The sequence below is a fragment of the Gorilla gorilla genome, chromosome 15 (assembly GCF_029281585.2).
Source record: "Gorilla gorilla gorilla isolate KB3781 chromosome 15, NHGRI_mGorGor1-v2.1_pri, whole genome shotgun sequence".
In the NCBI taxonomy this organism is placed as follows: domain Eukaryota; kingdom Metazoa; phylum Chordata; class Mammalia; order Primates; family Hominidae; genus Gorilla; species Gorilla gorilla.
Window position 1 is genome coordinate 87,903,857 of NC_073239.2, and position 20,354 is coordinate 87,924,210.

Sequence of the window (20,354 nt, forward strand, 5' to 3'; positions counted from 1 at the left end):
AAAGTAGTTCAAAAATAGACTTCAAGAATAGTTTATGATTTTTTTCCTTGAATATAATTTTTTTAATCCTTTCACTGGAATAATGAATAATGGGAATGGATGAGCAAAATAAAGCAAAGAGGCAAGTGTGGTTTTTTTTTTGACTGATTATGTTTACTGTTTTGTAAGAATATTTTTGAAGTGTAATGATATATGGAAACATTGCTTTTTAACTTTTTATTTTGACGTAATTTCAAACTTAAAGTTGCAAGGGCAGTACAAAGAATTTCAGATACTATTCATCCAGATCCCCATGTTAACATTTATGATATTTGCTTAATCCCTTTCTAGCACATGATCATTTTTCCTTCTTTCTCTCTGCTAGCTGACATGATGCCCCTTTATCTCTAAATATCTCAGTGTGTTTCTTAGAAACAAAGATATTCCTTTATGTTAGTTAATTCAAGATAATTATCAAAATTAGAACATTAACATTGGTACAATGCTGTCTTCTAATATATAGATCTTATTCAAATAGGTTTTGCCCATTGTCTTCATTGGCAATAGAAAGTCCCTGATTATGTTTAGTCTCTTAAATCTCCTTTAATCTGGAGCAATTCTTCAGAACTATCTTTCATGATATTGAAATTTTTGATAGATATAGGCCAGTTATTTTATAGACCATCCCTCAATTTGAGTTTGTCTGATGTTTTTTCTTTAAAAAAATTTTTTTTTTATTTTTCACCCTGTCTTATGGTGCTGATGATGTTTCTGATTTGATAAGGCCGTGCTTTTTAAAGTAGGAATACTGCAAAAGTGCATCATATTAGGAAGCACATACTAATTTATCCTGTTACTAGTGATGTTAATTTTGATCTTCTGGTTAAGGGTATTGTCTGCAAGGTGTCTGAAATTTCTGCAGTATTAACATTTTGGCCAGCTAATTCTTTACTTGAGGGTGCAGAATGCTGTCCAATGCATTGTAGGATGTTTGGCATCCTCTACCTACAAGATGCTGGTAGCACCACTTCCCCAGTTGTGACAACAGAAATGTGTCCAGATATTCACATATGTGCACTGGGGAGCAAAACCCCCTCCCACTTCCTTAAGAACCATTACTCTACTGTAATGTTACTGTTTTTCTCTTACAGATAATAAATACTTAAAATAAATAAATAAATACCTCATAGAGAGATACCTTGAGACTGTATATGTGTCCTTCTCCATAAATTTCTATCTGATTGTTTTAGTATCTACTGATGTTTCTTGCCTGATTCAGTTATCATTTATTGGTTGCCAAATGGTGATTTTTCTCATCCCGTCATTCCTTCTACATTTATTAGTTGACTATTTATTAATACTATAAGGAAGAGCTTTCCCTTCTTATATATGTAGGTATGTATTGGTGTGGGTAAATGGATGATTTTATTCAATGGACTATAATGTTACTAGTAGTATTTATTTTGATGCTCAAATTGTCCCTGATTTAGCCATTGGGAGTCCATCACGCAGCTTTCTGTGTCCTTTTGACATATCTCTGTCATTCTTTAAGTACTTTCTACCTTTTTGTCACAACAATATGTTCCGGGGTCATCTTATACTTTCCCTGTTGTAGCCAGAAACCAGTCTTTTCTCTATGGAGCCCCCCCACCTTTTTTGGTAGGTAATGGTATTTATAAAGTAAGATCTAGTTGCTAGTAATCATTATTGCTAGAATCTCATTGCATCTAGGTCCTCTTAGTGGATAAAGCTAGGAAGTATATGTATGTATGTACATATATACACACATGTATATACATATATATTACCCATTTATATCTATTTATATGCATATTAAAAATAATGAGACTGTGGGAGCCCAATGTGGGCAGATCACTTGAGACCAGGAGTTTGAGACCAGCCTGGGCAACATGGTGAAACTCCATCTCTAAAAAAATTAAACAGGCGCAGCGATGTGCGCCTGTAGTCCCAGCTACTTGGAAGGCTGAGGCGGGAGGATCACTTGAGCTCAGGAGGCTGAGGCTACAGTGAGCTGTGAGCACTCTACTGCATTCCAGTCTGGGCGACAGAGTGAGACCCTGTCTCAAAAAAACAAACAAACAATAAAAAACACAAAATTTCACACTGATATTTCTGTTTCAGTCCAGTATCTTGGAGTTCATTCTGTTATTCTTCCTCCTTTCTATATTTGTTAATCCTTTCTGTGATTGTCAGCAATCTGGCTTCCATATGGAAAAAGTTTGAATCCTTAGAATAAAGCCATCAGTGATATCAGTAGTTATTTGTGACTCTTAAAATTAACCAAACTGACTTTTTAAAAATATCATTTTCAGGGTCATAATCGTATCATTGCCTACAGTAGACCAGTTTATTTCTGCATATGTTGCGGTCTTATTTGGCTCTTGGATTATGGTAGCAGAAACCTGACTGCAACCAAGTTCAAATTATATGGAATAACTTTCACCAATCCACTGGTGTTTATATCAGCCAGGGATTTAGTTATAGGTGAGTCCTCTTAAAGTATCTCTAATCTTAAAATTAATTTATTTGTATATCAACATTTTACTGATATATATATCAATTATACAGCTTTAGTTTTTAATAAGCTTATTTTACTGTTATTATCTGCTCTGAGGAACAAAATGATAGGACTATTATGAGTGAATAAAGCTAATGATGAACAAATATTATAGTAATTATTTTGTTCTTGGAGTAGATATAATGGAGAAGATTTTTTTGGTTTTGTTATCTTAGGTTTCTATTATGTGAAAATGGTTGAAATAACTTTAAAAAGTATTGTTTATGATTGAAAAGAGGTTATTTACTACCCAAGCAATTATGTTGAGAGGTATCATTTAAAATACTGTCTTTTAAAAATTGCTTAGTAGTTTATGTTAATTTGGGATTTTTAAAAATTATGACCTCTCAGTGGACACAAGAATGGATACAGTATAATATTTTAAAATATACTTTTCTTTCTTTTTATAGTGTTTACACTCTGTTTCCCAATAGTGTTTTTCATTGGTCTCCTGCCTCAGGTGAATACATTTGTAATGTACCTTTGTGAACAATTGGATATTCATATTTTTGGTGGTAATGGTGAGTACTTCTTTATAAAAATTATAGATTACAGGATTACCTTTATAGATCATGAAGTAATAAACTGACCATTAAAATGCTTTTCCAGTTTTCACTTCAGGCTTGAAATTAGAAAAAAAAAAAGACATTAAGTAATTGAAGACTGAGAAGCAATTAATTTGTGGATAGGAAAAAATAGTCAAGTCTGCTACTTTAGAGAAAGAGCCAGGTATAATGAAGCAGATGTGTAAGAAGTTATAAAATAATGTCTGCAACTAAAAGTTATAGTGAATTTACATGGAACCTACATATACTTAAGAGGTATTCATAAAAGATCATCTATCCTGAGTAGATTGAGGTTTGATACATAGCATTATATTTGGATTTTAAACCAGTATGTGCATTTAGTAGGTCTTCATATTTGGTTTCAGAGCCTTGTTTTATCCTTAGAATGGTAACACCAAAACCAGAATCTAAAAGTATTTTAGTAATAAATAAGTTTTTAAGAACTGTCTCTGTTCTTTGAGTAGAATATGTGGCTATGAATTGATACACTTAGAAAATCTATTTCCATATTACCCTGGAATAGATAATGGTTTGTAGAACTTGAAAATAATTATATCAGCATACACCATGGTTAAAATATACCATTATTTAGTTTAACCATTTAAAATTTTACTGAAAGATGAGTTTGCAACTAGAGAAAATGAAAGGGAAAGAAATTACTGTAACTTTATAGTTCATTTCTCTACACGTTTCACATTTTCGGGCCTTATTTATTTTCCAAGCATATGCATTGAAATCCTCTCTGCTGATAAAATGTCAATATTATGGCTTTCATTTTAAATAGAAACTGAGTTTTTGCTATGTTGCTGTATATCATACTAGAGAATTTTTAATGTTTTGAAAATTTTTTGAAGGGGTATGAATTAAGACAGAACTGGTTTCATCAATCAGCATGGCTTAATGGGTAGAAGACAGTTTGAATATTTAGGGACTATTACTGGTGTTATATTACCGTAAATACTATGGGGAGGGCTTAGTGTAGGTAATTTATGATAATGGGCTTTTGTCATACTATAATTTACAAACTTATGCAAGGTATTAGGTTTCTGATATCTCATAAGGAATTATTTCTGTAGATTTTTTTGATTATTATTAAATTACTATTAAAGAAAATCTGTTACCCATGTTTTAAAAATAAAGTCTAGATATCTTAGCCATCCCCTATTCCTTATTACTAATAACTCCCATTGGAGTATTAGTAATTATCTATTTCGTTGTTGTTGCTATTGTTAGCAATTAGAGCTACAGTGTCTAAAGTATCTGTTATTAGATCTAAAGTATCTATTTTGTTGTTGTTATTGTTAGCAATTAGATCTACACTTTTTTTCTGAAAATTAACACATGGGCATACAGATTTACTTCTGGGGGTAACACAGGTTCTGTTTACATAGATAAATGTTTTTCAGTGAACACTTAATATATCTCCAGTTCCTGTTCAGGCCTCTGAAAACTTCATTTTTCCACATTTTTTGTTAATATAAGATACATTCTTGAAGCATAATATAGATAAAATTTTTTCTTGCTACATATAAATGTTTATTACTTCCAAGATGAACATATTTTATCTCGTAACAAAGACTCAGGATAGCAAATCTCTGTCATGTCAAAATCTTTTTGAAAGAAATAATGAAGTAACTGAATTTTTGAAATTCAGATTAGTAGATATTTAATGATAGTTGACATTATAGTATTTTAAATGCTTTTCAGTGACCTTTTAATTATTTTCATATATTTTTATAAAATATTTCTTACCTTTTCCTTTTCCTGTCTAGCCACTACAAGCCTGCTTGCAGCACTTTACAGTTTTATCTGTAGCATTGTTGCAGTAGCCTTATTGTATGGATTATGTTATGGGGCTTTAAAGGTGAGCAATAAATTATAGTATGTTTTGTCTTTAAGGCTATATTTCTATATGAAGGTTGTTTTAACATCAACTAATAATGATTTCTTCCCCTGGTATCGCTTAGCATTAATTTTCATGGTCTTCATATGTTAAACATTATTCTCATTCTCAACTACTTTGAATTTGAAAGTAGTTGAATAGTTAACCATTACTAAAAGAAAATTATTTTTCCTGCAGTAGTCGTAGGTTAATATTAGAAACAGATTATTGAAAACTAGGCTCATCTGGTATAAGGGTAGGCATAGTAATTACAGAATATGAAATCAATTTTAAAATTCTAGTTAAGAATTTAACTACTTTTCGTATTAGTTTTTTTAAACTTATAAAAACAAGTTCAAGGACTGCAATTTAAGATACATGCTAATAAAAAGTAATATACTGAAATTTAACGTCATTATTGGGTTAGAAGATCTGGATGAGCCTTATGAACTTTCCTTTAAAAGATTGTCAACAAGTTGTAAACATAAAAATTTAAAAATTTTTGTAGACAGCTTTCAGCTCCTCATGCATACTTGTGGTTTATTTTTGTTTTTTGTTTGGCGACTAGTGCAAGACAATCAGAGAATGGTAGGGTTGAAAGGACTATGACAAGTGACTCGCAGATCCTTCCTTGCCTCATTTAAGTAGCATTTATAGAGCATTTATGTGTACCAGGTACTATGCTAAACCATTTTCTGCTTTGAAGGAGCTTGTAGGTTAGCTATGATTAACAAGCCAGCCAACATGTTCAGTACAGTGTAACGAAGGTTATGAAAACAGTTCTGTGGGTGTACAAATTAAGACTACTTTATTCTGCCAAAAGGGATTAAAGACAATTTTCCAGGAAGGTGATATAACCAGATTTTGAAGATCAAATAGACATTAGCTAATTGAAACAAGAAATGAAGACCCATGGACTTGTAAAGAAAATGTGTTGTGTAGAGGAAATGGCAAATGATTAGGAATTTCTGGAGGTTTGGGTACATGAGGAAAGATGACATCTAAGGTCATTCCTCTAAGGCTAGAAAGGTAAGCAAAGGCTAGATCATTTAGTTTTAATTTCTTCTTACCCACATTGTATGACTATATCACAGTTTACCTGCTATGTTAGAGATGCTCATTTGAGTTGTTTCTAGTTGAGGAATATTATGAATAAGCCTGCTGTGAACATCATCTTGCAAGTCTTTTTGTGGACATGTGTATTCATTTCTCTTGGGTAAATACCTAGAAATGGAATTAACAGTTTTCCAAAGTCGTTGTGCTGGACGTCTTTTGGTTTTTTTAGTTTTAATTTTTATCAGAGTTGTACATTCATATATCACAGTGTCAAATAGTTTTACAAGACTTATAGCAAGAACAGCAATCTCCTAACCTTCCTCATACTTACTATTTTTAACTGATTCTTTTTGGCATTTACCTGTATAGATCTACCTTTCATTTCTGCTTCTTACATTTTCTGACAGCTTCAGCAGAACCTGTGGACTGCCCTTTATGAAAGTTGGAGGCTTGACTTTCTTTCTTTCTTTCTTTTTTTTTAGAAGCTGGTTTAGAATGCATGTGGTCCATTTATTCCTCAGAGTATTCTAGTTTACGTCCCTAGATTAGGTTAAACCATCCGAGAGCTGCATGTTTGGACCAGGCTGTCTGGCCACCTCTAGGGTTTCCTTGCCCACGTTTCCCTTCAGTATTATGCCTGCCATTTGCACGGAGGCACCTTCCAAGGGTGTGTGTAAGAAAACGGCGGTCCCTTTATCATGGGGCTGTAATGTTGATGTCCTTCAATGCTTTGTTTAGTGTCCCTTCTGTAAAGACTCAATCAAGATGTTTCTTTTAAATCTTGATGACAGCCAGTTCTTGTTTGTTTTCCCAAGAAATCTAGAATGCATTTTGGTTTTGGCTTTTTGTTTTTTCCCCATATAACCAGTGTTATTTTAAAAATTTCCCTTGGCCATTAAGCAGCTCAAAGCCAAATTCCCTGCTTACGTCCAGGAATTTATGGCTTTTGTCTCCCATATCCCTTCCCTCATCATCATAAATGAGGTCCTGAGCAGGATGATGGTTATAAGGATATTTAGCCTTATACTAATTCAAATTCATTAAGTTATCCATTTGTTTCTGAGATTTCTTTTTTTTACATTTGTGTTATGTTTAACAACATTATTAAAGAATAGTAACAGTTCAGAAAAAGGTTGTCAATTTAAACTTTCTGCAAACATCACTGAAAACTTCACCAAGTATACAAGACTTTTTTCTTATTCAGAAGCCCTTCCACCAAAACTCTAAGCACACCCAAAAATCACTGTGCCCAAGAGCCCTGGGTGTCTGGTGAGCTGCTACACTGCACATGTACATATCTGCGAATTAAAATGTGCAAATGTGCAAATATGCAAATGGAGAAGGGGCATTTCCTGACCAGTCAAGGGAAGCTCCCTGGAAGTGTCTGACCCTGACTCATCTACATTCTTATACCTCAAATCCAACATCCCTTCCTAGCACTTGGCGTGGGGGACCCCAGGCCAAGTGCTGGGACAGGTGTGCAGGTGCAAGGCTGAGTGGGCAAATCATCCCTCAAAGTCCAGCAAGGTGCCCAGTGCACCAACAGCATAATGCACCTGAAAACAAGGTCCAGAAGCCCTGGCACAGGACCTTCCTTCCTGCCCTCCGATTCTCCCATCAGACCAAACAAAGAGGACAGCAGCACCTAGGGCCCCACAGGACAGCACACAAGAATGCCCCAACTTCAACAACCTCCTGAGACAGAAGGGGACTCAGTCTAATCCTGCACAGTAGACTTAGGCAGCCCAGCTCTGCAGCTCAACAGCTCTGTGGGTGGGACGTCTCTCACCGTCAGCAGGTCCTGCTCACGTCTGTACATGAGCCCCAGAGCTAAGTGGCCTTTGGCCTTGAACTCTGATGTTTTCTCTCTCACATCAACGACATTTTTGGGAAACTTCTCAGCCTCTTCCTACCAGTGCAGGGAGCCCATGCATAGCTTGGCAGCGAGGAGAGGGATGGTGGCATCGTCTGGCTTCAGGTAGACACACTGTTTCAGCACTTTCACAGCACGAGCAGATTTTCCAGCAGCCATCAGGGACAGAGCAAACTGGTACCACAGGCGGAACTCCTCAAAGGCAAACTTCATGGCTCTTTCTAGGCACTGTGGTTCATTGTCTCATGCCAAGAAAGAATTCAAGACACGGACACACACAAGGAGTGGGTTTAAGAGTGGAAAGATTAGTAGACAAAGAAGAAGAAGAGAGAGAGAGAGAGAGAAAGTTTCCTCATGCTGAGAAAGCAGGTCGCTCAAGAGAGGGTCTCCCAGAGGCTTGACTTACTTTCTCTCACCCCAGCCTGCAGTACACATGTAGCCTCTCTTGTCTCCCTCATATACCTGATGTGTTTGCTTTATTATCACTGTGTAAATGCTCTTCCTTCATATCTTTTGTTTTCTCCTATACTTTGCTTTCGTATGTATTTATCTCCCTTTCATTCTCAAGCTCTTAAGATGTTAACTTTCTTTTCAGTACGTTCAAACATGTCAAGAGTTCACTTTCTGGCTCTGCCACTTAACTGGACAAATTACTTAAACCCTCTTCTGTGCCTTAGTTTTCTCATCTATAAATTGGGGGGTAATAGTACATATTTTCAAGGTTATTGTAAAAATTATTTGGGAAATACAAAGATCTAAGGATGCAGCTCTACACAGTGTTCAATATGATGATAAGGTTTTGATGTAGCTATTAAAAAAATAAAATGTCTGTGTTATGATGTGAAACAATTCCCAAGTCTACTTTTAAGTGGAAAAAAGGCAAGTTGTATTAAAAACTGCCATTTGGGTCGCCACTCCTACCATGTTTCCTTTCCGAATCTCCAGAGAACAATGAAGGATTAGAGTATTGTCTGCCTCACAGGACATACTTAAGAACTGTTACCTGTTCCAGTTAGCGTATTGCCCATTCTCTACCAGGTATCATGCTGATAGACTCCAGAGATGCTACAATGAGCAGAGCTCATATGGAGTGACCACATGTGTGGTTGGCTTTGGAAGACAGCCTTTGTAGTATTTCCTTCTGGGTATATGCAGTCATTCATTCAAAAAACAGTTACTGAATGCCTGCTCAGTGCTGTGGAGGACATAGTAGTTTATTACATGGGCAAAGGCATCAGGAAAGTAACACACCAAATGTCAGACTTTTCTTTTGCCTAATGTATCATGTGTTGTCTTTTCCTACTCTTATTATTGTATCTAAAATTTACTATGCCAAGATATCTTATTCTTCCAAAAGGAACACAGTTTACCACAAACAATAGCACTTAAAATGTGAAAGAATTGATAGCCTCATGCATCAAAAGCAAATTATTCCTCATGTATGAGTAGAGCTTTAGTGCCCTCCCCCCAAAAACATCTGTAGCTTTAGTACCAAAGACATCTAGTGGCCAGATTCTAACTCATCAGAAAGTAATAAATCTAAATTTTTCTGGAATAAAATGCAGTTAATAACGTGGCTAAAAACTTTTGTTGAATTTAAGTTCGTTGTCTTTCTCCAAAATACGGACATAAAAGGATTATGTGATATATTATAAATTAGAAGCATATTATTCTGTTAAATTCATTTTTCCACAGGATTCTTGGGATGGCCAGCATATTCCAGTACTTTTCTCCATTTTTTGTGGTTTATTAGTGGCAGTGTCTTACCATCTCAGCCGACAAAGCAGTGATCCATCTGTACTTTTGTAAGTGAACTCAATTGTTATTGAATTAAAAGAAATTTAAGTAAGTTGGTGTTTTTTTCAAATAACTTTCAAGATCTCTTTTTCCCAATGCCTTTCCAAAGTGCTTTGGCCTAATCTATATTAAGTTTCAAAATATATTAATTTTGGGTTATTCTAATCAGGTTGGCTGAGAATATTACTGTTTTCCTCCCCAATTATTGAAACTATGTTTTAATAAAAATATTTTCACTGTATGCTTATTTATGGTATCCTAAACATTTTAGAATTTCTCATTTGGTAATGATTAAATATACTCGAATCGTTTGGTTTTCTATCATAAACTTCATTGCCCGTTTGAATTACTGGTTTTCAGATTATCTATGTATTTTCTGTTTTTTTTTCTTTACATAAAGCTCTTTAGTGCAATCCAAGATTTTTCCAAAAATGGAAGAGAAAAATCCAGAAGACCCTCTATCTGAAGTAAAAGATCCACTGCCTGAAAAACTTAGAAATTCTGTTGTAAGTTTTAACATTTAGAATCACCTAAAAGACTTAAATCTTAGTTGATCATGTTATATGAAGAACACTTTTTGAAAGTCATTAGTAATTGGAGAAAAATGTATAATTATAATTTATAGGATTAGTTGTACATTGTTGAATGTCTTTATTCCAAATATTAACATATAAGAAATGCTCATTCCTCAGACTTGGTTTGTGTGTAGAACAGAATACTAAACATTTATTTTTAGGTCAGGTGAAATTAAGTCATTTCACTGGCCATAGAATTTTTACTCCTATTTGATTTAGACTAGGATCTAAAGATTAGCATTAACACAAATTAGATTCATTTTGTTGTTGTTGTTCATCTTGTTGTTGAAAAAAACTATGTCTCTGTAAGTCATTTATTAGTCTTTTAGGTTGCTTTATTTCTCAAGGCCCATCTGAAAACTGTGTGTGTGTTCTAGGCTGAAGGAGAGAACAATAACCTGTATTAATGTACTTAAGTAAATGCAGTAATTTTTAAAATTTTCTAATTTGGTGAATTGTAATGTTGCTTGTATTCTTTTAGTAATTATTTGAAAAATGAATTCTGTAAAATTGTGTCTATTTATGGAATAAAACAAAATCTTTTTTCTCAGTTTTAGGTCATTTTCCTTTGCAAAAGACTGAATTTATGTAGATGTTGAATTAGACACATTTACTTTCAGTGCACTTGACCTGTTCACATATTTTTTTCAGAAACTTTAGAAATACAAAACGATATCAAGATATTAGAATGACTTTTTTCTAACTTTAGTTTCCATGTTGGCAGAGGATGTTTCATGTTACGGTATAGTAGGATATTCTGAATCTGGCTTATAAGCATAAATCTAAGAGGTCAGTTGATGACCAAAGAGATCAAGAGGTTTCTGGTTTTTCTATAACCACTGATAGAACCAAAATCTAATAAGTAAAATAGGACTTAAGCACACAGTTTTCACATGTCAAAAGACCAATGAAGATATAAGTTATCCAAAGGGATATACCCCTATAAATGACACTGTGGTCAGGAGTGGTGTTGTGTGCCTGTAGTTCAGCTACTTGGGAGACTAAGGCTGGAGGATCCCCTGAGCTCAGGGGTTCTGAGCTCTAGTGTACAATGACTATACCTGTGAATAGACACTGCACTCCAGCCTGGGCAACATAGTGAGACCCTGTCTCAAAAACAAACAAAAAATTACAGTAACTTAAGGTACCTTATTTCCTTTCCCCATATGTGAAAGTAAAACTTACCAATGGGGGAATAAAATCTTCATTCTAAAAGACTTTATTGCAATATGTTATACGGCATGCAGAACTAGATACGTTGTTCAATTTCCTTGGTATTACAGTGTCAAAGCCAAAATATGAGGAAATTGAGGAAGAAAATAAGATTTTTTGTGGTTAATTATTATGTGTAAGAAATTTAGAAGTGTGGCCAGGTGTGGTGGCTCACACCTGTAATCAAAGCACTTTGGGAGGCCAAGATGGGCGTATATCACTTGAGGTCAGGAGTTCGAGATCAGCCTCGCCAACATGGTGAAACCCTGTCTCTACTAAAAATACAAAATATTAGCCGGGTATGGTGGGGTGTGGTGGCACGACCAGCTACCTGGGAGGCTGAGGCAGGAGAATCGCTTGAACCCAGGAGGTGGAGGTTGCAGTGAGCCAAAATTGTCCCACTGCACTCCATCTTAGAGAAAGAGAGACTCTAGAAGTGTTAAAGTATCAATGAAAACTTCTTTTTTTTTTTTTTCTTTAATACTGGCTGAGCTAGCCAGGCAAAAGATTAATTCTCAAACTTTGCCAATTGGGAATAAAGGAAAAAGATTTTAAAAAATTTTATGTAATTGTTTAATAATTCTTTTTTTTCCCCACAGAGTGAGCGATTACAGTCTGACCTGGTAGTATGCATTGTAATTGGTGTGCTGTATTTTGCTATTCATGTAAGCACAGTCTTCACAGTATTGCAGGTAAGGAATCATTTTCTCCTTTTATTTGTTTGTTTGTTTGAGACAGGGTCTCACTCTGTCACCCAGGCTGGAGTGCAGTGTTGCGATCACAGTTCATTCTAACCTTGAATCCCTGGGCTCAAGTGATCCTCCCACGTAGCTAGGACTACAGATGTGCGCCACCACACCAGGCTAATTTAAAGAATTTTTTCTTCTTTTTTTATAGAAACTGAGTCTTGTTGTGTTGCCCGAGCTGGTCTCAAACTCCTGGGCTCAAGCATTTCTCCTGCCCCAGTCTCCCAAAGTGCTAGAATTACAGATGTGAGCTACTTCACCCAGCCTGTATATGTTTAGATACACAAGTATTTGCCATTGTGTTACAGTTGCCTACAGTATTCAGTACAGTAACATACTATACATTTTTGTAGCTTAAGAGCAATAGGCTCTACCACGTAGCCTCAGTGATAGTAGGCTATACTATCTTGTCTATCTATGTAAGTACACTGTGATGTTTGCACAATGATGAGATTGCCTAACCACACATTTCTCATAACGTGTCCTGTTGTTAAGCAGGACTATAACTTTGTTTGGACTTATTTCTGATTCGATTTTAATATTTGTCCGTAGTGCTGAAATACATGACTTTTTATTTGTTTTTTTAATCAACAAATACTTATTTTCTGTGAAGAAAGGCATTGGTAGCTTGATGGGGATGGCATTGAATCTGTAAATTACCTTGGGCAGTATGGCCATTTTCACGATATTGATTCTTCCTACCCATGAGCATGGAATGTTCTTCCATTTGTTTGTATCCTCTTTTATTTCCTTGAGCAGCGATTTGTAGTTCTCCTTGAAGAGGTCCTTCACATCCCTTGTAAGTTGGATTCCTAGGTATTTTATTCTTTGAAGCAATTGTGAATGGGAGTTCACTCATGATTTGGCTCTCTGTTTGTCTGTTGTTGGTGTATAGGAATGCTTGTGATTTTTGCACATTGATTTTGTATCCTGAGACTTTGCTGAAGTTGCTTATCAGCTTAAGGAGATTTGGGGCTGAGACAATGGGGTTTTCTAGATATACAATCATGTCATCTGCAAACAGGGACAATTTGACTTCCTCTTTTCCTAATTGAATACCCTTTATTTCCTTCTGCTGCCTAATTGCCCTGGCCAGAACTTCCAACACTATGTTGAATAGGAGTGGTGAGAGAGGGCATCCCTGTCTTGTGCCAGTTTTCAAAGGGAATGCTTCCAGTTCTTGCCCATTCAGTATGATATTGGCTGTGGGTTTGTCATAGATAGCTCTTATTATTTTGAAATATGTCCCATCAATACCTAATTTATTGAGAGTTTTTAGCATGAAGTGTTGTTGAATTTTGTCAAAGGCCTTTTCTGCATCTATTGAGATAATCATGTGGTTTTTGTCTTTGGCTCTGTTTATATGCTGGATTACATTTATTGATTTGCGTATATTGAACCAGCCTTGCATCCCAGGGATGAAGCCCACTTGATCATGGTGGATAAGCTTTTTGATGTGCTGCTGGATTCGGTTTGCCAGTATTTTATTGAGGATTTTTGAAAAAACTACTTTAAAGTTCACATGGAACCAAAAAAGAGCCCGCATCGCCAAGTCAATCCTAAGTGAAAAGAACAAAGCTGGAGGCATCACAGTGCCTGACTTCAAACTACACTACAAGGCTACAGTAACCAAAACAGCATGGTACTGGTACCAAAACAGAGATATAGATCCATGGAACAGAACAGAGCCCTCAGAAATAACGCCGCATATCTACAACTATCTGATCTTTGACAAACCTGAGAAAAACAAGCAATGGGGAAAGGATTCCCTATTTAATAAATGGTGCTGGGAAAACTGGCTAGCCATACGTAGAAAGCTGAAACTGGATCCCTTCCTTACACCTTATACAAAAATCAATTCAAGATGGATTAAAGACTTAAACGTTAGACCTAAAACCATAAAAACCCTAGAAGAAAACCTAGGCATTACCATTCAGGACATAGGCATGTGCAAGGACTTCATGTCTAAAACACCAAAAGCAATGGCATCAAAAGCCAAAATTGACAAATGGGATCTAATTAAACTAAAGAGCTTCTGCACAGCAAAAGAAACTACCATCAGAGTGAACAGGCAACCTACAAAATGGGAGAAAATTTTCACAACCTACTCATCTGACAAAGGGCTGATATCCAGAATCTACAATGAACTCAAACAAATTTACAAGAAAAAAACAAATAACCCCATCAAAAAGTGGGCGAAGGACATGAACAGACACTTCTCAAAAGAAGACATTTTTATGCAGCCAAAAAACACATGAAAAAATGCTCACCATCACTGGCCATCAGAGAAATGCAAATCAAAACCACAATGAGATACCATCTCACACCAGTTAGAATGGTGATCATTAAAAAGTCAGGAAACAACAGGTGCTGGAGAGGATGTGGAGAAATAGGAACACTTTTACACTGTTGGTGGGACTGTAAACTAGTTCAACCATTGTGGAAGTCAGTGTGGCGATTCCTCAGGGATCTAGAACTAGAAATACCATTTGACCCAGCCATCCCATTACTGGGTATATACCCAAAGGACTATAAATCATGCTGCTCTAGAGACACATGCACACGTATGTTTATTGCAGCATTATTCACAATAGCAAAGACTTGGAACCAACCCAGATGTCCAACAATGATAGACTGGATTAAGAAAATGTGGCACATATACACCATGGAATACTATGCAGCCATAAAAAATGATGAGTTCATGTCCTTTGTAGGGACATGGATGAAACTGGAAATCATCATTCTCAGTAAACTATCGCAAGAACAAAAAACCAAACACCGCATATTCTCACTCATAGGTGGGAATTGAACAATGAGATCACATGGACACAGGAAGGGGAACATCACACTCTGGGGACTGTTGTGGGATGGGGGAAGGGGGGAGGGATAGCATTGGGAGATATACCTAATGCTAGATGACGAGTTAATGGGTGCAGCACACCAGCATGGCACATGTATACATATGTAACTAACCTGCACAACGTGCACATGTACCCTAAAACTTAAAGTATAATTAAAAAAAATAAATTAAAAAAACAAAAAAAAAACCCAAATACTTATTTTCTCATGATTTCTCTGGGTTATGAATCTGGGAGTGGCTTTGCTGGATGCTTCTAGCTCAGGATCTTTCATGATGCTAAAATCATCTGAGGTTCACTCTTTACATGCCTCAGTTCCTTCTGACTATTGGCTGGAGACCTCAGTTCCCCTCCATGTGGTCCTCACCATAGGCTGCCTAAGTGTACTCACAAAATGGCAGCTGGTTTCCCCCAGAGCAAGTGGTCCTTGAGAGAGAAAGCCCAAGACAGGAGCTGTACTCTTTTATAACCTGGTATTGGAAATGACATGCCACCATTTCTTCCATATTCTGTTGTGCACATAGACTAACCCTGGTACATTGTGAGAAGAGAATATACTCAAGTACAAAAGCAAGAGGCAAGGATCATGGGAAGCATTTCAGAAGCTGACTACCACAGTCCATCAGTAGGCCTCCATGATCGACATTCCTTCTATATGCAAAGTGCACATACCCTCTCCTAAAACCCCCAGAAGTCTCATTCCAGTACAGTTGGAAGTCTAGAATGTTATTATCTAAATCAGGTTCAGGTATGGGTAAGGCTTCTTAGGTGTTGTTCCTTAAGTACAGCTCATCAAGGACTATGTCTTTCATCTGTAGGGCATGTAATTACCATGTTTAGTGCCCTGCATTATTTTGTGGGTATCCATGTTTCCATTTGGTGTCATTTTTCCTCCTGCTTGAAAGATTTCCTAGGACATTTCTTTTTTATTTAAGGATGAAGTCTCACTATGTTGCCCAGGCTGGTCTAGAACTCCTGAGCTCAAGTGATCCTCCCGCCTTGGCGTCCCAAAGTGCTAGGATTACAGGTGTGAGCCACTGCACCCTGCCTCCTCTCCAGTTTAAAATCCCCCTTTCTTGCTGTCCTAGAACATTTCTTGTAGTGAAAATCTGCAACTTTCCTTGGCTTTTGTAGCTCTGAATAAGTCCTTATTTCGCTATTGGTATTGAAAGATACTTCATTGGGTATAAAATTCTAGGATGACAGGTTTTTTCTCTTTTAGTACATGAAGATGTTGCTCCACTGTCTTCTCCCTTTTATTGCTTCTGACTGAATTTATTCCTATGTAGATAGCTTTTTTTCTGTACTGCTTGAAGATTATCTTTTTATCACTGGTTTTAGAAATTTGATTATGATGTACCTTCACATAGTTTTCTTCATGTCTTTGTGCTTGGGGTTTATTGAATCTGTGGTTTACAGTTTTCATTAAATTTGGAAAATTTTGGCCATTATTCCTCTAGACATTCTTCATTTTTTTTCATAATGGGTGTATATTTTTATGGGGTACATGAGATACTTTGATACAGGCATGCAGTGTGTAATAATCACATGGTAAATGGGGTGTAATAATTACATGGTAAATGGGGTATTCATCCCCTCAAGCATTTGTTCTTTGTGTTATGATCCAGTTATACTCTTAGTTATTTTTAATGTACAATTAAATGAGCATTGACTATAGTTACCCTCTTGTGCTATCAAATACTAGATCTTATTCATTCTTTCTACACTTTTTGTACCCATTAACTATTGCTACCTCCCCCCACCACCCCTACTACCCTTCCGAGTCTCTGATAACTATCCTTCCTTCCACTTTCTATTTCCATGAGTTCATTTGTTTTAATTTTTAGCTCCCACAAATAAGTGAGAACATCTGTACCAGGCTTATTTCACTTAACATAATGACCTCCAGTTCCATCCATGGTATAGCAAATGACAAAATCTCATTCTTTTTTATGGCTGAATAGTACTCCATTGTGTATATGTACCACATTTTCTTTATCCGTTCATTCATCTGTTTTTTTTTTGTTTTTTTTTGTTTTTTTTTTGTTTTTTGTTTTTTTTTTTTTGAGATGGAGTCTCGCTCTGTCGCCCAGGCTGGAGTGCAGTGGCGCGATCTCGGCTCACTGCAAGCTCCGCCTCCTGGGTTCACGCCATTCTCCTGCCTCAGCCTCCCAGTAGCTGGGGTTACAGGCGCCCGCCACCACGCCCAGCTAATTTTTTGTGTTTTTAGTAGAGACGGGGTTTCACCGTGTTAGCCAGGATGGTCTTGATCTCCTGACCTCGTGATCCACCCGCCTCGGCCTCCCAAAGTGCTGGGATTACAGGCGTGAGCCACCGCGCCCGGCCTCATTCATCTGTTGATGGACGCTTAGGTTGCCTCCAAATCTTGGCTAATATGAACAGTGCTGCAACAAACATTGAGTACAGATATCCCTTCAATAAAATTGATTTCCTTTCTTTCGAGTATATATCCAGCATTGGGATTGCTGGATAATATGGTAACTCTATTTTTAGTTTTCTCAGGAACTTCCAAACTGTTCTCCATAGTGGTTGTACTAATTTATATTCCCAGCAACAGTGGAAGAATTCAGCAGTGAAGCCATCTGGTCCTGGGCTTTTCTTTACTGGGTGACTTTTTATTATGGCTTTGATCTTTTTACTTGTTATTGGTCTGTTCAGCTTTTGGATTTCTTCATTGTTCAATCTTGTTAGGCTGTGTCTAGGAATTAATCCATTTTCTCTAGATTTTCCAATTTATTCGCATATAGTTGCTCATAGTAGCCACTAATGATACTCTGAATTTTTGGGCTATTAATTGTAATATCTCCTTTTTCATCTCTGATTTTATTTATTTGGGTATTTCTTTCTTTTTCTAGCTAAAGGTATGTCAATTTTATTTATCTTTTCAAAATGCCAACTTTTTGGTTCCTTGATCTTTTGTATTGTTTGTTCATTTTAATTTCGTTTATTTCTGCTCTTACCTTTCTTACTAGTTCCTTGAGGTACATCATGAGGTTGTTTGAACTCTTTCTACTTTTTTGATGGAGGCATTTATTGCTACTATACTATACTATACTATACTATACTATACTATACTATACTATACACTTCTCTTTAGCATTGCTTTTGCTATATTCCATAGGTTTTAGTATGTTGTATTTTCATTTGTATTGGAAATTTTTAAATTTTATTTTTAGTTTCTCCATTGACCCAGCGTTCATTCAGGAGCACATTGTTTAATGTCCATTTAATTGTACAGTTTCCAAAGTTCCTCTTGTTATTTATTTTTAGTTTTATTTCATCATGGTCTGAGGAGATAACTTTATATGATTTCAATTTTTAAAAATTTGTTGAGACTTGTTTCGTTGCATAACATATAGTCTGTCTTGGAGAATGTCCCATGTGTTAATGAGGACAGTGTGTATTTTGCAGCTATTGGATGACATAAATGTCTGCTAGGTCCATTTGTTCTGTAGTGCAGACTAAGTCTGATATTTCTTTGTTGATTTTCTGTCTAGGTGATCTGTACAGTGTTGAAATTGAGGTGTTGATGTTCCCACCTATTACTCTATTGGGGTCTATCTCATTAGCTTTAATAATATTTGCCTTATATATCTGGGTGCTCTGGTGTAGGGTGCATGTATGTTTATAGTTGTTATACCCTTTTCTGAATTGATCCCTTTATTATTATATAACGACCTTCTTTGTCTCTTTTCATGTCTTTTGACTTGCAATTTATTTTGTCTGATACAAGTATAGCTCTGCCAGCATGCTTTTGGTTTCTATATGCCTGGAATATATTTTTAAATTTCTTCCCTTTCAATCTATGTGTGTGTTTACAGGTGAAGTTAGTTTCCTGTAGGCAGCATATAATTGGCTGTTTTTTGAAAAAAAAAAATTTAAGCAGAGTGTATTTTTATTTATTTATTTTTGTTGACATCAGGATACACATCTGGACAGTCTATATCTTTTAACTGGGGAATTTAAGCCATTTACATTCAGGGTTTTTTGCTAGGTGGAGGCATACTCCCATCATTTTGTTCATTGTTTTCTGAATGTTTTACATATCCTTTGTTCCTTTCTTCCTCTTTTATTGTTTACTCTTCAATTTGATTGGTTTTTTGTAGTAATAACATTTGACTTTAAAAAAACCATTTGTTTATCTTCTTTACCAATGTTTTTCTCCTTTCCTGTGTTTTCATGATGGTGATATCATCCTTCTGCTTCTAATTATAGGACTCAATAATTTCTTGTAGAGCCAGTCTAGTGGTAATAAATTCTCTTAGTCTTTGCTTTTTGGTAAAGATGTTATTTCTCCTTCATTTTTGAAGGATAAAGCTTTTCTTGGTATAGTATTTTTAGCTGAAGAGTTTTTTTCTTTCAGCACTTCAAATGTGTCACCTCATTGTCTTCTGGCTTGTGAGGTTTCTACTGAGAAATTAGATGTTAGTCTAATGGGGGTTTCCTTGTATGTAACTTAACCCTTTTCTCTTGCTGTTTTCAGAATTCTCTTTTTGTCTTTGACTTTTGACAGTTTGACTATAATGTGCCTTGGAAAAGACCTTACTGGGTGAATTGTATTTGGAAACTTTGTGCTTCCTGTGTCTAGATATCTGTATTTCCTCTAAGACTTGGGAAATTTTCAGCTATTATTTCCTTAAATAGGCTTTCTGTGCCTTTGCCATTTCTTCTAGAAACTCCAAAATTTAAATATTTGGTCATTTTTGCACTGTCACATATATCATGTAAGCTTTTCCCTCCCTCCCTCCCTTCCTTCCTTCCTGGGGTTGGTTGGTTGGTTTGTTTTTTTAAGATCCATCTTAAAGTTGAGAAATTCTTTCTTCTGCTAGATCTAATCTATTGTTGAAGTTCTTGCTTATATTTTTTATTTTATTTGTTGAATTCTTCGGTTCCAGAATTTCTGTTTGGTTCCCTTTTATGAAATATCTCTTTGTTGAGTTTCTCATTTAGGTCATGAATTGTTTTCCTCATTTCTTTGTATTATTCATATGTGTTCTCTTGTATCTCACTGAGTTTCCTTCATATCATTATTTTGAATTCTTTTTCAGACAATTCATAGATTTCCTTTTCTTTGGTATCTGTTACTGGAAAATTATTATGTTCCTTTGGAGGTGTTACATTTTCTTGCTTTTTCATGTTTCTTGTGTCCTTACATTGATATCTGCACATCTGATATAACAGTTTTTCCAATTGTATGGATTGTCGTTTGGA

General features: G+C 35.9%; 1 protein-coding gene across 10 annotated transcripts in view; it reads left to right on the top strand.

Annotated features, from left to right (window-relative positions):
* The window catches only part of PCNX1 (pecanex 1), a 207,376-nt gene that overhangs the window by 115,433 nt on the left and 71,589 nt on the right, over positions 1-20,354 (top strand). For all 10 annotated transcript variants that reach the window (XM_031001771.3, XM_031001775.3, XM_063697936.1 and 7 more), the window contains 6 exons: positions 2,313-2,484; positions 2,968-3,078; positions 4,896-4,987; positions 9,630-9,739; positions 10,132-10,237; positions 12,118-12,210. In XM_031001771.3, the coding sequence (XP_030857631.1) occupies positions 2,313-2,484; positions 2,968-3,078; positions 4,896-4,987; positions 9,630-9,739; positions 10,132-10,237; positions 12,118-12,210 (684 nt within the window). The remainder of the gene's footprint in view (positions 1-2,312; positions 2,485-2,967; positions 3,079-4,895; positions 4,988-9,629; positions 9,740-10,131; positions 10,238-12,117; positions 12,211-20,354) is intronic.